This window comes from Pipistrellus hanaki, assembly GCF_964339955.1.
Source record: "Pipistrellus hanaki genome assembly, chromosome: 12".
In the NCBI taxonomy this organism is placed as follows: domain Eukaryota; kingdom Metazoa; phylum Chordata; class Mammalia; order Chiroptera; family Vespertilionidae; genus Pipistrellus; species Pipistrellus hanaki.
Genome location: NC_140514.1, coordinates 15,333,902 through 15,353,385, shown reverse-complemented (window position 1 = coordinate 15,353,385; position 19,484 = coordinate 15,333,902). Strand labels below are relative to the sequence as shown.

General features: G+C 49.5%; 1 protein-coding gene across 1 annotated transcript in view; it reads left to right on the top strand.

The window, feature by feature from the left end:
• DRC1 (dynein regulatory complex subunit 1) overlaps positions 1 to 19,484 on the top strand; it is a 31,512-nt gene continuing 12,028 nt past the window's right edge. The window contains exons 1-8 of the mRNA XM_084901402.1: positions 1 to 221; positions 2,363 to 2,450; positions 6,154 to 6,266; positions 7,214 to 7,397; positions 7,913 to 8,050; positions 9,300 to 9,386; positions 10,205 to 10,327; positions 17,539 to 17,678. Coding sequence (XP_084757528.1) covers positions 67 to 221; positions 2,363 to 2,450; positions 6,154 to 6,266; positions 7,214 to 7,397; positions 7,913 to 8,050; positions 9,300 to 9,386; positions 10,205 to 10,327; positions 17,539 to 17,678 — 1,028 coding nt within the window. The 5' untranslated portion in view covers positions 1 to 66. The remainder of the gene's footprint in view (positions 222 to 2,362; positions 2,451 to 6,153; positions 6,267 to 7,213; positions 7,398 to 7,912; positions 8,051 to 9,299; positions 9,387 to 10,204; positions 10,328 to 17,538; positions 17,679 to 19,484) is intronic.

The following is a 19,484-nucleotide window of genomic DNA, read 5'->3' as shown; positions in this document are numbered from 1 at the left end:
GTTGCTAGCAACCGGCGGCGGTCCAGCGTTGGTCCTGGGCCGAGCTGCCTGGGGGAGGCACCCGCCATGAATCCGCCTGTACCCCTGGGGATCTTGGAGGATAAGGAGGATGAACACTTAGCCACTCAGGTTCTCGGGCCCTCGATCAATTCGGATAATCCTCAGGAGCGAATCCAGGCCCGGCGCCTCCGCATCGCAGCGCGCCTGGAAGCCCGGAGACGGTGAGCAGGGGCTGGGCGGGTCGAGGCAATGGGGATGGGGATGGGGATGGTGTTCCGGAGGCAATGGGGAGGGGGGGGGGAGCGCTAGGTGTGCGGTGCTGCCAGGGCAGGAGTCCCCTGCAGTGAGGGGCAGGAGTGCCCCAAAGGGTGAGAAGGCCTTTAAAAAATTTTTTTTAAAATGTATTTATTGATTTTAAAGAGAGGGAGAGGAAGGAAGGGAGAACATCTCTTTTTCTAACTACTCATGCATTCATTGATGAATATTTTTTTGTGTCTTGACCAGGGACCAAACCGACAACCTTGGATACATAGCTGAACATATTTTAACCAACTGAGCTACCCGGCCAGGGCAGAGGGCCTTGTTTCTTGATAGAAAACTTTCATTCCAGAAAGTTCAAGTAAAGTGTGGGATATTAAAACATTGAACACACTAATAAAGTTAAAAAGCAGAAATAACAGTCCTTTCAATGCTTTCACTGGGAGCCAGGTGCAGCCCGCACTGTGGCCAATACACTGACATGCAGGCCGTCGGGACCTGCCCTCAGGGTCTGTCTCCCCTTCCCTCCCAGCCTGCCCGCCTTCCCCAAGTACGGATCCAGTGGACCTCAGCTCCCACTTCTGCTGCTCTCAGCGCCTCTACTGCTGTGTGACCATGCTCCTTCCTGAAGTGTCTGAGACGATAGCCTTGTTCCTTCCAGGCCAGGGTTGCCACACCCATCCATTCACAGGCACAGTGGACTGTCCCAGAGGGTAGAAGCAGAGGCACCTGCAGTCCCCGAATTCCTGAGCCCCCTCCCTCCCTCCTTCCCTCCCTCCTTCCCTCCCTCCCTCCCTCCCTCCCTCCCTCCCTCCCTCCCTCCCTCCCTCCCTCCCTCCCTCCCTGTATAAGCATGGCACCTTGTCCTGCTGGTCAGGGTCAGCTGCCCAAGTAAGATGATGGCTTCCCTATTGTCTGCTGGCCATGGGACACAAGTGGCCCAACGTTGTGTGGCTACGTTCTAACAAAACTTTAGTGACTGGGCACTGAAAAGTGAATCTCACAGAATGTTTGTGTTCCCAAAATTTCCTTTCTATTTGATCCTTCTCCCCCTAAATGAATAAACTTTGTTTCTTCTAGAGCAGTTTTTGGGTTACAGAAAAATCAACTGGAAGATACAGAGTATTCTCATATACCTTGTGCCCCACACACATGCATAGCTCCTCCCACTATCACATCCCCCGCCAGAGTGGTACCTTGGTTACAATCGATGAACCTCATTGACACGTCATTGTCAGCCAAAGTCCGTACTTTCCACTGCGATTCACTCTTGCTGTTCTGTGCATTTTGACAACTAAATAATGACAAGGATCCACTAGTACAGTATTGTACAGAATGGTTTCAATGTATTCTGCCTATTCACCCTCAACTTTCTTTTAAAAAAAAAACCTCTTAAAAATGTGAAAATTATTCTTCACTTGTGAGCCATACAGAAACAGGTGGGTCAGATGTGTATCATAGGCCATAGTGTGCCAACGCTGATGTGATGAATCACTGTGATATTCTGTGGGATATCTGGATGGTTCTGGCCTATTCGGACAGAGATCAGGAGAATTAGCATTGCCCTGTGAGTGTGAATAGGTATTGCCAACCTTCTAAAACCTTCCTAGTCTGATAGGAGAATAATGATACCTCACAGGGTTTTCATTTTCATTTCTCTGCTTATATGTGAAGTGGAACCTATTTTTAACTGTCTGTTTGCCATTTGTATTTCTTCCGTGAATTGCCTCTTCACATTCTTTGCCAATTTTTCAATTTGGTATATTGTCTTTTTTTTTTTAATATTGATTTGAAGGAGGCTTTTCTATTTTATGGAGAGCAAGGTTTTTTCAAATATCTTTTACCAGTTTATCCTTTGACTTTCAAGGATAAAATTTTAAAAAAATTGGGAAGTAAAATCAACTTTTTTTTTTTCTAATTCTAACTTTGGCTTTATTCTCTCTCCTTTATATACTTAAAGGGTTTTATGATCATTTTTTTAATATCTAAATTATTTACCACATGGAAAGTATTTTTGTATATGGTATGAATTCCCATGAAACCTTGGCATATAGAAGTTAAATACTAGAAATAACTTTAGTTTCTCTATTCTTTTCCATCACAGGGAAGCGCTTGGAGACTATTTAGATGGGAAGAAGGAGAGTGAGGAAGATCAAAGCAAGAGTTATAAACAGAAAGAAGAAAGCAGACTGGTATGAACTGGGTAGCAAATGGGTCCTGACGGTCCCGTGAGACTAGATAGCTAGGTGTGATGTCCCGGTTTTTGTATTTAGTTATTTTATTTTATTTATTTATTTATTTAATCCTCACTGAGGATATTTTTCCATTGATTTTCAGAGAGAGGGGAAAGACAGATAGAAACATCAGTGTGAGAGAGAGACATTGATTGGTTGCCTCCTGCATGCGCTCCGACCAGAGCCCTGGCCAGGGAAGGAGCCTGCAATCAAGGTACATGCCCTTGACCGGAATTGAATCCAGGACCCTTTGGTCCTCAGGCCGATGTTCTATTCACTGAGCAAAACCAGCTAGAGCCGTCTTTGTATTTAGACTGGAAGAAACTCAGTAGGGATGAAATCTCAGTAGAGATCCTATTTCCTGTCTCTAGACAGAACTGAATCCGAAACTTTCCCATTTGGAAGCTCTTTAGGAGTGAGCTTTCATATTAAAGTTTCTTGGGTTGATGCAGCCTCTTGTTGATTCATATACTTTTATGGCATTCACTATACATAAAAGGACAAAGTACTTTAAACTGACATTCAAGAGCTCGTGTCGTCTGTTCCCATCTTCACTTTGCAATCTTCTCTACCATAGTTACCTAATTGGGCCTTCTTCCACCTTGGCGAGGCCGACCCACTTGCTTACCTACCTCCAGTGGCTTCATCCTTTCTGCTCTGTGCCTTTGACCATCTGGAATGCCAAGCTCTTCCCCTCTCCTTTTCTTCCCTCTTCTCCTCTCCCTTTTCTCCCCTCCTGTCTCCAGGTTACCTTCCCAGACTTTCAGACCATCCAAGTCCCAGCCCTTCCATGAGTTCCTCTGCAAGCCAGGCTGACCTCCTTTAATTCATTTCATTTTGGATCGTTTTCTGCCCTGTGTGACTTTTCAAATCACTGTGTGTGCATGCAGTGTCCGCAGTAAAATTGCAAGCTCTAGCCCAGCTGGCTCAGTGGTTGAGCTGTGACCTGTGAACCAGGAAGTCACAGTTCCATCCCAGGTCAGGGCACTTGCCCGGGTTGTGGGCTCGATCCCCAGTGTGGGGTGTGAAGGAGGCAGCTGATCAATGATTCTCTCTTATCATTGATGTTTCTCTCTCTCTCAATCCCTCTCCCTTTCTCTCTGAAATAAATAAATATATATTTAAAAATTGTAAGCTCTGTGAGAGTAAGAGCCTCTTTGCCTATGGAGTGGCGCATGGTCTGTGCTCAGTAAACACTAAAAAGAACATCATCAGCTGCTCTTCCCTGGTAATGGCAGGGCTCCTGGGATATTTAATAAAGGACTTGGAACAAGTCGTTTTTGTGGCTGGAGAAACAGAAACGCCAGCTCCAAACAGCAAGTCAGACCTAGCAAAGTGCCACAGCTAATGAATTGTGAAGTGGACTGCACAGACAGTGATCCTGTGGGAAATGAGACATGGGAAATGGCTCACTAAGCTGGCCTGGTCAGGGGAGGTTATGCTTTGCATATATAATCCTATCGTCTGAAAACGAGTTTTATCTCTTCCTGCGTAATATTTATACCTTTCAACCTATATCCTTTTCTTAGTCACCCCAATAAATTCAATGAAAATTTAAAAAATATTCACGCCTTTTCTTTCTTTCTCTGGTCCTTTTGCGCCAGCCTATTGGAGAGTCATGGCGGTGAGGAGGCTCCCGTGTCTCGCTCTGGCTTCCCTCTGGGTGCACCCCCCCTCCTCCCAAGTGGACTTGCCTCAGGTTCACTCAGAGCCCAAGTTCCCTCTTTGGATCGCTCTCTGTGGCCCACAGAACCACACATTCCCTGCCCAAAGGGTTCTGGGCCTGCTTTCAAGCCTGCACGAGACTTTTTCCAGGGTCTGACCTGCTCAGGGCAGACGAGGTCACTGTTGTATAACCTTTAGGCCTGATGGAGTTTGGATATGGTCTGGGAAATTCACACGCCTGCCTGTGAAGCCTTGAGTGGTGTAGGCCAGCAGTGGGATGGGAAGAGAATGGGGTGGACTGCAGGCTGGGGGCCAGAGACTGGCTCTCCCTTAGCCACCAAGTTCTGGGTGGAACTTCTAAATTGTTATGAAGGTGTTGAGGTAGGAGGAAAGAGTATATTTTATAAACTGTTTATAACACTGAATTATAATTTCTAAATATTTAGATATATGGTATGTAGACCTCCATTTAAGTTCTTCTCCTGGGTCTCAAAAATGTTAGCAGTGTGTTTGTTGGTCTGTGGGTGACTAACATTTTCGGTGTTACTTCAAGGCTTAAATACTTGATTTGGAAATTTCTGATGTTTGCATTGTCGTGAGTAGAAAATAGGAAATTGCACTGAACTTCAGTGATTGCTCAAATTTACTTCCTTATGCCTGTAAAATCATTTTGGTACAAGCTATAAGCTTCGGGCATTTAAAAAAGTCAGCAGTACCCAAGATATCTGGGTTTAAGGTCTGTTTTATACTTATTTAAACTGCATTTCAAAATTTCTGTACACTAGCAAGATGAAATAGAGTCTCTGATCATTTCAATGACTTCTTGAGGTAAAGATATCTATAGGTTCCAGGTTCCAAAATGATTTGAGAGTTGGAGAATTTTTAAGTTCCAAAACAGACTTGGAAAGTCTTAGGCGCGACATAAGGATACTTGAACTTTTTGGCTTGAAATTTTGACATCACAAAAATGAAGACACTGAGTGTGGAATTTACAGAGAGGGATTCGAAGGAGTGGTACCAACAGCAAAATTCCTGAGCCGTTAAGGGAGAGGGTAGTGCAGCCAGCTACAGTTCTCTCCTGTATTAGGGCCCCTGTAGAAAAGATCCCACATATAATAACATTAGCTTGAATGAGGTGGAGGCTTACTTTTTTGCCTCATGTAACAGTCCGGGGCTGAAATGGGGACTCCTCAAGGTCGGGCCCTCACCTCCTTCTGCCCTTCACATGCTCTTCATATCGGACTTTAGCCCCTCACTCCAGCCTTGGGGGGAGAGGGCATGGCCTGCAGAAGGCGCACCTTTTCCCTTCAAGGCACAATTCAGTAGGGACACAATCTGTTCTATTGTACTTACGTGCTAATGATCAGGCATTCTAACTGCAAGGGGATTTGGGAGATGTGTCTATTTTAGGAGATCAAATGCCCAGCTAAACTGTGGGTATTTGATTACTGAAAGAAGAGGGGGAATGGGCTGGGGAGGACAACTGTGACTGTCTGCCTCACCTCCCCAGCTGAGAGTCTCAGAAAGGATCCCGGCAGGGTCAGCCACTGGGAGGTCTCCTGGGGAAAGCATATGGACCTAGAGCACATGCCAGCCTGCTGGTTGGCTGATCCCTGCTCTGAGAAGGAGTTCAAGTTCATCCAGAATTGCAGAGTGCTATGAGATCATAAGCTGTCACATCACAGCACAAATGTCATGGTGGAAATGGGCTGCTACATACGTAGATGGTGTTATTAAAAGTCTTAAGGTTAAAAAAAATTAAAATTTAAAAAAAATTTTTTAAAAGAATTTAAAGAAAAGGAAAAAAAAAGTCTTAAGGTGGCTTTTGATTCCAGTTTGGGTGGATAGAAGAGTTCCCAACAGTTGTGTAAAATGTTTCTAATTTTATAAATTTAAAGTTTTATAAACGTATAAATTCCTTATCAAGTTTTATAAATGTTGTAAGTATACAAGTTCTTTATAAAGGGTTCTAACATTGTAAGTTCTTTGTTTTCAGAAATTGGCTAAACTGCTGCTCTACGGCACCGAGCTGGTGACAAATATCCAGGTGGCTAGCGACATCAGAGAGATCCACCGGAGGGGGGAGGAGGAGGAGCTGAAACGGCTGAGGTGAGGAGCCCCTGCTGGGAGCCTGGTGTTTGTGGGGACGTCTCCTTTGCAGGTCCCTAAGTTGTCCCCAGTTGCCGGAAAGCGGCTTTGTCAAACTCAGTCTAGTAAAATCCTCTTCCCTCCCTCTGGCTTCCCCCTTCCTCCTCCCTTTCTCAAGTCTTACATTCCCGGGGATGCGCCAAGCCGGGAGTGAAAGATGCAGAAAGGAGTGAAGCCAGACTCTGGTCTTAATGTCTAGTCCAGATAGACACGGAGGTGAAGGTTAAGGGTAAAGAGCTGTGGAGACAGAGATGGGGAGGCCTCTGATTCTCTCTGGAGAGAATGTGGAGGAAGCTCTCCAGGCAAAGTGACGCCCGAGTTGGGCTGTACAGGATGAGTGGGAAGTGAGGGGTGGGCACTTAGGCCGAGGGGACAGCTTGTGCAGAGGCATAGGTCACATGACATGCTTGGTAAGTGGCTACTGTGCTGAGCATCATCCTATTGATCCTGATGACAGCATGTGAAGGCGGACACGGCCATCCTGTCCATTTCCTGGATGAGGAAAATGGGGCTTGCCGAGGCCAAGCAATTTGTCTACAGTTGAACGTCAGTTAGTGGCAGAGCCAAGTCTTGAACACAAGGCATGGAACTCCAGGGACCGAGTATTTAACTACTGTGTGTCACCATCTTACTCAGAAGTGGGTGACCCACTGGCTCTCGATCCACATGTGCGTGTGTTTAGCTTTACTGTTGATTCATTTTTGTTAGGTGCCACTTTGTTTGTTTGGTCTCACTCTCTTATAGTCAAGCATTAAAGATTTCTCTCCGCCTGGTTTGGTCTTGGGTGGGCGTACCCGGAGGTAGAGCTTGGTACCCAGCCCTGTTTTATAGTCTGGAGGACCCGCCTGCGCTGCGGGAAGGCAGTGTCGGAAGCTGAGCTGGCATGGCCCGCGTGTCTGCGTTTGCAGGCTTGAAAAACTGGAGAACGAAGTCAAGACCAGCCAGGACAAATTTGACGAAATCACCGCCAAGTGGGAGGAGGGCAAGCACAAGAAAATTCCCCAGGAGCTGTGGGAGATGCTCAACTCCCAGCAGGTGCACTGTGCGGGGCTGATAGAAGATAAGAACAAGCTCATCAGCGAGTTACAGCAGGCAAGAGGCCCGGGCCACCCAGCGCCAGCCAGGTGGGGTGGGCCTGGGGGGAGAGGAGGGTTCGCTGGGTTATTGGCTTGCTTCTCCTGAGTGAAAAAAGTGTGGAGGCCTCACTTCAGGCCTCGGGGTGCTGCACAGCTCAGGCCATCCACCTTACGCAGAAGAAAAAGCTGGGTGGTCACTGCAGAGCGATGGGCTTCCTAACAGAAACCTGTATCGTGTGTAGGGAAGGAGTGGGACTCAGTCTGCAGGGGTCTGTTCCCACGGCGGAGCCGGGACACTCATTGCTCAGCGGGCACAGCTGGGCCTTCGGGGATGTTGTGGGGACGTTGCAGCAGCAGGAACGGAGGCTTCGATGCCGGGCGGCCCCTTCAGAGCTGGGCCCTGCGCCGAGCCCGCCCCGCAGCGCCCCCGAAGCCGCCACCTCCTTGTGCAGCTGTGGTTCCGAGTGGTCACAGGTGCTGAGGAGAGGGTCTCCCTCCGCTTGTGGCCAGCCGCGGACATGTCTTTTCTAGGAGTTAAAAATAAAGGATGACCAGTACGTGAAGGACTTGAAGAAGCAGTCGGAGGACATCTGCGTGCTCCTGGAGCGGATGGAGGAGCAAGTGAAGACTGTGATGAAGACCTTCCGCCGGGAGCTCACCCACATCGAGGTGACGGGGATCAAGGCCCGCCTTCCGCCCAGCGGGGACCGCTGGTCTGTCCTCACCACCTCAGGAGGGGCCCAGTGTCTTGGTCCTCTGCTTCCTGTCTCTGCCCTGGGCTTTCTGGGCTTACTTACTCATCCAACAAATAGTCATCAGCCATCCACTGTTGCCAGGCACGGTGCCAGGAGCTGGGGACAAGGCCATGGACAAAAATAGGCCCTGGATGAAGCTTGTGCCCTGTAGGGGACAGCTAGCCGGCAGGCAGACACAGTGCTAAACAAGTCAGTTGACAGGTGGTGATAAGTGCTTTGAAAGAATATGAAACTGGGTAAGGGTGAGAGGAGCGGAGGAGAGAGCATAGTGTTGCCTGACCATTATTTATCTGACTAGAGGCCTGTTGCACGAAGATTCCTGCAAGAATAGGTCTTCCTTCCCCTGGCTTTGCTCCTGCCACCCAGGAGCTTGCAAGTCCTCACTCCTGGCTGCAGCGCCACTCCTGTAGCTCCTCCCTTTGCACCCCGCCCTCCCCCTCATAGCAGGTGTCCTGCCCTGCCTAGCCACTCCTTGCCTGCATATGCAAATTAACCCACCATCTTTGTTGGGTTAATTTGCATGCCCACCCCTGATTGGCTGATGGGCGTCACAGAGGTATGGCCAATTTGAATATTCCTCTTTTATTAGTGTAGATTTGTTTATGATAGTTAGGGATGAGGGATGGCAAAGGGGAATGCCAAACAGGACTCAGGAATCAGTACTTGGAATGAAATATTAAATTGAAGTAGAGACTTAGATCTTTCCAAAGTGAGAGAGCAGGAGGAGGGGCCCCTCTCTCTTCGTATTATAGACTCATTTCTGTGTCCCAGGTCTCCTCGTGAGCTTCATGCTGCCATGGCTTCACGGGAACCCCAACCACAGCACACACCAACCCCAGTCATGGTTGCATTGGATGCCAGGGTTTGCCCTGCGACTGCCACCAAGGGCATTGGCCTCCCTCCGGCTCCCTGCCTCGGATACCGACTCAGCCCCAGGGCGGTTGGCACATTTCCTCTCTAAACTTGTGTGAAGTACACGCTTCATAACACGCACTTCCACGCAGCTCCGTCGGCAGTCATTGGGCCCCATGACCCTCTGCGGGTCCGCCTGGGGTTTGTGTGTGGTTGGTGACGGGGCCCCCCCTGCCAGCGGTGGGCTCTTTGATACCGTGGCCCCTGCCTACTCCGAACGGACACAGAGCCCTTCTCCTTCTCGGTCGTAGAAAGCATTCGAGGTGGAGCGGCAGGAGCTGCTGTCCAGCAATAAGAAGAAATGGGAGCGGGCGCTGCAGGCTCACAACGCCAAAGAGGTAGGTGGGGCGGGAGGGATGGGGGTCCCGGGGGTCCGTGCAGGCGGGGCGATGTCCTCTGTGACGGAATAGCTGGCCGGTGTAGCGTCGGGAGGGTGGCCACGGCGGACGGTCGGTACTGCTCTTCGTCCAGCAGTGCGGCCCTTACCCCTGGGTGCGGGGCCACCTCGTGGCTCGCTGTGGTTTCCATGGTCCTGCCACTTTCTCCCGTTTCCTGGGCATCTCTCTCAGCCATGGGTATTTTTTGTGGCCCAAGAAAGTGCTTTAAGGCACATTTTACAGGGTGCAGGGCTATCCCTTTGTTTCAGAAATGCAAGGCACAAAGAAATGACTCGACCAAGACTCAATGGGTCCTTTTCCTCTTTTTTAAGAAATACAGACATCGACCGCAGGGTCTGTGCTTAGCTTCTCCTTCCACCCCCGATTTATTTTTCAGAGAGAGCTGACACACACTATGGTATTAGTTTCAGGTGTACAGCACGGTGATTAGACATGGACATGCCTGTGAGGTGGTCGCCCCGATAGGTCTCGTCCCCCCTGGCACCACACATGAGTCATGACAAGGTTACTGCCTGCTCCCTCCATGTCCCGGACATCCCCGTGTGCTTAATCTCCTACTGGAGCATTCCTCTGGGGACTTCTGAAGTAAGGACCCCTTCAGCAACTCAAAGCCTCGGGCACAGGGGGCTTCTGAGCGCCAACAGCTCCCTCGAGAGTCATGACGCCACCAGGCGTCCCCGTGCCACACTCGCCAGGCCCCCGAGGGACTGAGCCGGGACAAGGAGGGGCCTGACTTCCCCTCGTCTCCGTGTCTTCAGCTGGAGTATCTCACGACCCGCCTCAAGAAAGTGGAGGACTACGAGAAGCAGCTGAGCAAGCAGCGGATCTGGGACTTCGAGGAGTACAACATGATTAAGATCAAGCTGGAGCAGGATGTGCAGGTACCGCGCACGCGCGCCTCCGCCAGAGCGGGCTCAGCCCCCGGGCGCCCTCCCCCTCGCCCGCCCCTCACATCCCAGAGGGGCCCGTTCAGCAGACATTTCCTGCGGATCTGCTTCCTGTGGAAGGGCCCTCTCTGAAGGCACTCACATACAAGACCCGCGGGAAGACATGCTCTCTGCAGTGAACTAGGGGGGAACTGCCCACGTGCCTACAGGGGGCTGGGAAGCACGGGCCGTGGGGAAGCATTGGAGAATTGTGCGTGTGCGCCGAGCAGAGGGAAATGGCGGCTGCATCCCAGGGCAGAGACTAGGCCAGTGGCCGTCTGATGGGCGTCTTCCACATTCCGGACCGCCAGAGGTCCTCAAACTTTTTAAAGTGGGGGCCAGATCACGGTCCCTCAGAGAGCTGGAGGGCCGGACTATATGAACTACTAATTCCTACTGTAACACCTCGGCTGCACTCACTGCCCAAAAAACCTGGCGGGCCGGATCAGACTCCTCGGGCCGTAGTTTGAAGACCCCTGGCCGTAGACAATTGCTCTAATCCTCCCATTAACACGAAAGGGAGAAATCACTAACAGCGTCTTCCGTGCCGGGAATGGAGGCTCCGAGACAAGGCCCTTATCCAGTAAACGGTCTGCCCGGGGCTCCCGCCCCGTTCCCTCGGGCTGGATAGCCGGTACCTGCCGTGATTCCAAGCGGCCCCCTGACTGGCGGTTGGACGTTGGCGTAGGGCAGATTCTGACTCACGGTCAGAACTGTCCGAGGTAGAATAGGTTAGTCCTCAGAACAGCCCCAGATCTCAGGGAGCGTTCCCAGGCGGAATGACCGTCGGTCTTCAGCGGCTGCAGGGTCCCCGCAGTGGGAAGGAGCTCAGCCTTCCTCGGTTCTAAAGTTCTTTCCAAGTCTAGATTCCGTGTTAAAACGTCAGTTTGGAAAAGTAACCCCTGTGATTACGTTCAGACGCAACACGGTTTCCTCTTCCTACTCGAGCTCGGTCTCTTCATTTCCGTCTCCGCTGGGAAAGCACGTTAGATGTCAGTTTCCCCCGTGGCCTCTGGTAGCATTTTAGTTCTTACACCTCTTGTCGTTCCACATAAAGAAGGGAACTAGAGAGCCCCGTTAGACTACAGATATTTTTACCAGCCCGGAGAATGCTCCTTGGCCTTTCTCATATTAATGTCGTGGAAATGAGAGTTACTGACAGAGAACACTGGAGTCTGTAACAGAGCAGGGCTGTTTGTGTGGGCTGCATACATTACAGTTGTTCATGAAAATGGCTATTGTCAGGCTGTCTGGAGTTATCTTGGTAATATGATAATTAATGTGGCAAAACTAAAAAAACCACTGACCTCAAACAGAGAAGTAATGGAACATTGTGTTCTTGTGTTGCTGTGTTTTTTCTTTTGTGGTAAGAGCAGTTACTGTAAGATCTACCCTTTTAACAAAATGTTAAGTATACTGTATGGAATTGCTAACCAGGCCGCTGCTGTACAGTCAATCTCCAGGATTATTCATCCCGGGGCACCAAAACTTGGTATGCTCTGACCAATGCCTCTCCATTTCTTCCACCGTCAGCCCCAGGCAGCCCCAGCAGCAAATTCTACCCTCTGCTTTTACGAGTTTAGCTGTTTTAGATCCCGCATGCAGACCCCTCTGTCTGTCTGGTTTATTTCACTTGGCGTAGCCTCCTCCTGGTCCATCTGTATTGTTACGTACGGCAGACTTTCCTTCCTTTTTTAAGGCTGAATAATATTCCACTGTATGTACAGGGCGTGTTTTCTTTATCCATTAGTCCATTGCTGGACGTTTAGTTTGTTTCCATATCTTGGCTATTGTGAATAATGCTGCAATGAACATGGAATACAGCTATCTCTTAAAAAACCCAGATTTAGTTCCTCTGGATGCATACCTAACACTGGGACTGCTGGGTCAAATGGTAATTCTAGTTAGCCCTGGCCAATTTGCTAAGTGGTTAGAGCATCAGATTGCGAACGGAAGGGTCATGGGTTTGATTCTAGTCAAGGGAAGCCAATTGATGTGGCTCTTTTACATAAATGCTCTCTCTCTCTCTCTCTCTTCCCTCCCTTCCACTCTCTCTAAAATCAATGGGGGGAAAAATCCTCAAGTGAGAATAAATTAAAAAAAAAAAAGATAATTCTATTTTTAATTTTTTTGAGGAGCCTCCATATTGTTTCCGAAGTGGCTGCACCCATTTATATTCTTACCAACAGGGCACAGGGTTCTCTCTTCTCCACATCCTTGACAACACTTGTTTTTCTCTGTTATTTTGATAGTAGTCATCCTAACAGGTGTAAGGTGGTATCTTGTTGTAATTTTGCTTTTAATTTCCCTGATGATCATTGATGCTGAGCACTTTCCATACACATGTTGGCCATTTGTATGTCTTTTTGGAGAAATGTCTATTCAGGCCCTCCACCCGCTTTCTAACTGGGTAACTTATTGTTTGCTGTTGAGTTGTGGGAGTGGCACCTCATGTTCCCAATCTAATTTTCAAATGCTCCAGCAGAGCCAGACACTCTGGGCCGTGGGAAGATGATGGGGGTTGGAGGCGAGGTCAGACTGAGGAGGTGGGTGGCCGGGGGCAGTGAGCCCGGGAGGCCTGGCAGTGCAGGCGCCCCGTGTCTGGAAGGACTGAGGGCGAAGTGTGTGTGTGTGTGTGTGTGTGTGTGTGTGTGTGTCGGGGAGGAGGAGGGCGCAGGCTGGTGGTGGTCCTCCGAGTGGGAAAGTGTGTGCAGTTCCTCTGCAAACGGACCTTCCCTGTGTTAGAATGGAAACCCAGAGCATGCGGCACCGCGTTGTCCCTTTCCCTGGGAGGACAGAATCAGACGGAGGCTCCCCGTGCTGCGGTGCACGCGCTGTTTCAGGAAATTGGACCCAATCAGAGGGCCTCAGCGCCGCCCCTGCACTGGACATGGAAGGCGAGCGGCATCGATGGCCCGCAGATGGTCCCGCAGCGCAGCGTCACGCGTGATCTTCTTAACCAATTAACTAACTCGTGGCACTGGCTCCGTGCCGAGATGTGGAACTGGAGTGTGTGCGAATCACAAAAACAGAAGGGCTCCAGCGCACACGGGTTTGGTTTGATGGGTAAACTCTTCAAGTGCTCATTGCCAGGCAGGTCACATGATGAATGAGCAGAGAGAAGCCCAGAAACATCGTGCACTCTGCCCCCCCCCCCCCCCCCCCGGCTTCCATAAAGCTGCCAGAAACTCTTAGTTCTTGATGCAGGAAGTAAATTTTTTTAAATATATATTTTTTATTGATTTTTTACAGAGAGAAAGGGAGAAAGAGAGTTAGAAACATCAGTGAGACAGAAACATCAATCATCAGCCTCCTGCACATCCCCTTGACCAGAGTCGAGCCTAGGACCCTTGAGTCTGCAGGCTGATGCTCTATCCACTGAGCCAAAGCGGCTAGGGCTTTTTGTGTTTTTTTTTTTTTTTTTTTTTTTTTTTTAAAGAGTCTATATGCTCATTTAAACTTGTAAAATGGTTTAATTCAACATCAGGGGCTGCTACTATTAATACCAAAATATTAATCACAACATAAAGTACAACTTTGCTAAATATCTCTGGATAACTGAAAAAGAAGTGAAGACATTTAACATAATGAATCATTATTTTAAAACATAAAACTATGTATACTTAATGCTCGGCAATCAAGAACGGCTGTATGTTGAGACCAAAACCTGAGGTAATTAGCAATAGCGTCACCGGTGCTGAAATATGGGGAGCATGGTGTTGCAAATAAACAGTGAGCCCTGCAATCCATGTAACCGCCCGCACAGACTGCGATTGGTTCTGTAAGTTCAGTGACAGCACGTCCTAAGTGACATCGTGAACTTAAAGCGGTCCCTCCCTTCCTCCCTCCCCCCCACACCCACACCCACACCCACACCCACACCCACACCCATGTCCACACCCATGCCAGGCTGTCCTGGGACAGAGCTGAGTGAAGGGTGGCTGGCCTGTGGTCGGGCAGAGACGGTGAGGACAGTGCCCGGCACATCGCCGACGCTCCAGGCGCCAGTCCTGGGAGAACGTGCCCGGCAGAGAGCAGGAGTGAACGTGCTGCACAAGAGGAAGTAAAGCCGCTGATAAGTATTCAGCTGCACGCACAGGCAAAGCGATGCAAACTGAAGCCATCAGGTGACAGGTTAGCGTTATCATTTGCCTAGAAAATCAGCACAGATTTAAGTTCTTTCATGTCACAGAGGAAAGACATGACCTGATTACGTTGGTTCAGAGTTTTGTAAATCGTGTTCATGGAAGAAGGAGGTGAGGCACCAGTGGTGTCTTCACAACACTGACCAAAAACGTGACACCAAGGGTGTTTTGCTCCTTTCAAGGTGCGTGATGTAAGAAATGGTTACTGTTGTGCAATCGCCTGCCTTGAAGAATGACATTTACACGGAAGTCCACGGGCTAGAGCTCGTGTTTGTAACTCGGCTGTCACCCTGCTGTGATATTGAACAGTCCTGTGTTCGGGGGAGTGGCATCTCAGTGATGGCGCTTACTGCAGAGCTAAGAGGAGGGTTCCCTGGGCATCATCGGGGCAGACATCCAGGCGCTCCGGGGCCCGGGGCTCCCCACGATCAGAGGGAAGGCCGGGACAGCCACTCATTGTCTTTCAAATCCAGAGCAGCTCTGGAGACCCTCCTCCTCCACGTATGTCCTCCTTTCTCCGGGTGTCACCATCCGACCTGGAGCTTTTCCGTTGGACTTTGAGCTGTGCCACCTCACGGACCAGTCCCCTCCCCTGTGTGCGGGGCCGGTTGCACTGGCAGCGGGAAGACGGGTTTCATTTGGGGCACGGAAGTGTACACCATCGCAGCTCTGCAGGAAGAGCTGCCCCAGCCCCTCCCCTGAAGATCCCCGAGGGGCGCAGGCTGAGGAGCACTCAGCGGGACCGGCCCGGATGACGGCACTGGACAGAGGCTGCGCTGTCAGCATCTCCCACAGGCCCTTTGGCACGTGGTTCGAGTCAGAAACTTTCAAATTACGTTGAATCATGCTCGGGAAGAGTGGGGTGCAGCTCCCGGCCCCACCCCAAGCACCCCGCCCAAGGGCCTGTGCTGCCCTTAGGACCGCATAGCCTGCCCTGTGCGACCTCAGTGCTGACTGTGTGGGGAGGGGCGTGTGCACACACGGCCAGCGGGAGTGTCAACCATGAGTTGCCCTTTGGAAAGCCATTTATTGAGAGCCTTTGACCTAGTGATTTCATTTCTGAGAATCTAGTTTAAGAAAAAAAAAAAATACCCAAAAGGTTTAATATCCAGTTGTTGCAAGGATTATGTTAATATTTAAAATGATCAAAACAATATAAATGTACAATTGAAGGGACATAGTAAAATATAATGTATGATAAATATCCCATACATACTTCATATATGATAAGTTATTATACCAAAGTATGCACCATTAAAGTGATGTTAATAAAACTTGATTAACATGAACAATTCTTTTTAAAAAAATATATTTTATTGATTTTTTACACAGAGGAAGGGAGAGGGAGAGTTAGAAACATCAATGAGAGAGAAACATCAATCAGCTGCCTCCTGCACACCCCTCTACTAGGTATGTGCCTGCAACCAAGGTACATGCCCTTGACCAGAATCGAACCTGGGACCCTTGAGTCTGCAGGCCGACGCTCTATCTACTGAGCCAAACCGGTTAGGGCAACATAGACAGTTCTTATGTTGTAATATTAAGGGAGAAAAATAGGATATAAAATGTAAAGGACACTGGAAGGACACATGTCAATATGTTAACAGAGGTGCCTTTGGGAAGTGAATTGTGGGTAGCTTTTCCTCCTCCCCTCCTATGTCTTCTTTCTCCTTACTGTATTTTCTATACGGAGCAAATACTAGCTTCTCAACCAGGAAACGCTGTTACAAAGAGAATCATATAACTAGTAAAAGTACGTAAGAATTTGACTAATCAAGCAGATAAACGGAGAGGCACAGCTGGTTATCATCCCAGTGACCAGTGTGGATCTTCACTGACCACTTGTTAAAGAGTAGATGGGGCGGTTCTGAAGGGGCCGTTCAACCCTTGTCCCTGAATGGAGTTTACACGTCGGGAGAGTGAAGTAGGATTAGTCACTGCTGACTAATCGCTCCAGTCACAAGGTGGAATCACGGGGTACCACAGGGACCCGGAAGTGACGCCCTCTGACAAAGTGTCGCAGCACCTTTGTCCTCCTCTGCCTCACCTCCGGGCCAGGCCCTCCCTGAGGATGGCTCCCGGGGCAGGGATAGCTGCTGGGATCACTTCCTCTGCGCACTCCCTGGCAAAGGTCTGCGGGCTGGCGGAGGGAGCTGGGGAGGTTGAAAGGGCGCAGTGACTGGTCCCTGCTTCTCAAGATCAAGAATAGATGTAATAGTTACACTCTCAGGTGTAGCTCCACCAGAGTAACTCCTGCCCATTCTCCAGGTCTCAGGGGGACACGCTGATGCCATCTTCTCAGGGGTACTTGCTCTGGCCTCGAAAGCACTCCTCTCATTGGCCCCGGGCCACCCTGTGCTTACCCCTCTCTTCATTCTTATCTGTCCCCGTTACCTGTCTCTCTCCTGGCCCGGGCAGGACCAGTTCTCCCAGCAGCACCCAGTGAAGTGTCTGGCATACCCTATAGGCACTCGGTCAATACAGGCTGTCCCCCAAAAATGAATGCACACTTCAACGGCCGATAGCCCAATTTGGAAAAATGGAATGCATTTTAACACACACTGCTCTTATAGTCATTCAAAGTGTGTGTATACATTTTTGGGGACACCCTATGTTTGCTGGATGCATGAATACAGCAAGTGGGAACCCCAAAAGTAAGGATGGGGTGTCGGTCCTCCTTTAAAATGATCATGGTCTGCTAAACGCTAATCCTGCCAACGGGAAGGTCAGGGTGGGAACCCGGCAGGTTTCCATGGGAACATTAACCTTGACGGTATCTCTAGGGGGTGACTCAGATCTCTAACGCACCAGAAGGATAGCCTGTCGTTGCACGATTTATGTATTTTTCTGGCTGGCCTTCAGCTTGCCTCTCCTGATAGATTTTCTAAGGATTCAGGCAGGACATTTGTCCTTAAGGTTCCCCTGGGCCGACTCCAGAATGCGCCATCGGGGACCCTCGGGTGTAACAAATTACGCCAGGGCCAGTGAGTATTATTATTATTTTTTAAACTTGAACCTTAGATTCTCGAGCAACAGCTTCAGCAAATGAAAGCAACGTATCAGCTAAACCAAGAGAAGTTAGAGTACAACTTCCAGGTGCTGAAGAAGAGGGACGAAGAGAGCACCATGATTAAGTCCCAGCAGAAGAGGAAGATGAACCGGTGAGCCGTCCCACGCACCCTCCTCTGGGGCCCGTCCGTGCTGGGAAGAGGGCGGGCTTGAGTGCTTCTCTTTTGTAGGAGTATCAACTGCAAAAGATAGAACCAACTTTATTAAAGGAGATTTTTATTTTTTTATTTTTATTTTTTAAAATATATTTTATTGATTTTTTACAGAGAGGAAGGGTGAGAGAGAGCTAGAGATGTCGATGAGAGAGAAACATCGACCAGCTGTCTCCTGCACACCCTCTACCAGGGATGTGCCCGTAACCAAAGTACATGCCCCGACCGGAATCGAACCTGGGACCCTTCAGTCTGCAGACCAACACTCTACCACTGAGCCAAACCGGTTTCGGCTATTAAAGGAGATTTTTTAAAAATATACATATTTTATTGATTTTTTACAAAGAGGAAAGGAGAGGGATAGAGAGTTAGAAACATCGATGAGAGAGAATCATCGATCAGCTGCCTCTTGGACACCTCCTATTGGGGATGTGCCCGCAACCCAGGTACATGCCCTTGACCGGAATCGAACCCGGGAACATGCCCTTGACCGGAATCAGTCCGCCAGCTGATGCTCTATCCACTGAGCCAAACCGGTTTCAGCTAAAGGAGATTTTTTTAAAAAAATATATTTTATTGATTTTGTACAGAGAGGAAGGGAGAGAGATAGAGAGTTAGAAACATCGATGAGAGAGAGTATTGATCAGCTGCCTCTTGCACACCCCCTACTGGGGATATGCCCGCAACCAAGGTACATGCCCTTGACCGGAATCGAACCCGGGTCCCTTCAGTCCCCAAGCCGATGCTCTGTCCATTGAGCCAAACCGGTCTCGGCAAAAGGAGATTTTTTTTTAAAGAAAAGATAATACATTCAACTGGTTCTGCTCTCCCCCACCTCCTCCTAGGAAAGTTCACGGCAAAGAGTGAGCTGGGAACGCGGGGAAGTGGCTGGTCCCAGGGCGAAGCGGGAGGGATCAGGGAGGTGGAGGACTGATGGAGAGTCTGCAGGGCGGGAGAAGGGAGCGTGGTGAGATGGGAGGGAGGAGGTGGGGAGGCTGAGCGTGGGTTCGAGCCACACGGCAGAACCATGAGCGGCACCATTCCCAGCACCGTCTCCGCTGGCCCTTCCCTCTCATGTCCCACTGACACCGTTTCCCTTCTCTCGGAAACCCTCCCGCCGGCCCTGCTGCTGCTCTGTGCCACACTGTCTTTTTTCTCTTCTTGCTTCCTTTTTCCCTTTTCCTTTCCTCACCGCTGGCCCCTCCGCCCTCCTCCAACATTCACACTTTGGCCTGGGACCCCGGCGTTGCACAGAAGCGCCCCCCTGTAGGCTGCCAATGCTGCCACTCCAACCAAGCACCACGCTCTCCCTCAGGCCTGGTCCTGGGATTGTTGGGTACTGAGTCTTGGAAATATTCTCTGCTGGTTTGCATGATGTCAAAGAATGCTCTTCTTTCTCATTTTATTCCTGTTTCCTTGGGTGGTTCTGCTTTTTACCCCCTTGCACTCCCGCCTTTTTTTCAAATTTAATGCCCTGAACATCAGTCTCACGTCTTTGAATATCACTCCTTTGTTGTTGTTGTTGTTGGTTTTGTTTTTTTTAAAAATTTTTTTTAATGGTTTCTTTTTCTTTTTTTCTTTTTAAAAAAATATATTTTATTGATTTTTTACAGAGAAGAAGGGAGAGGGAGAGAGAGAGTTAGAAACATTGATGAGAGAGAATCATCGATCAGCTGCCTCTTGCACACCTACCGGGGATGTGCCCGCAACCAAGGTACATGCCCTTGATCGGAATCGAACCTGGGA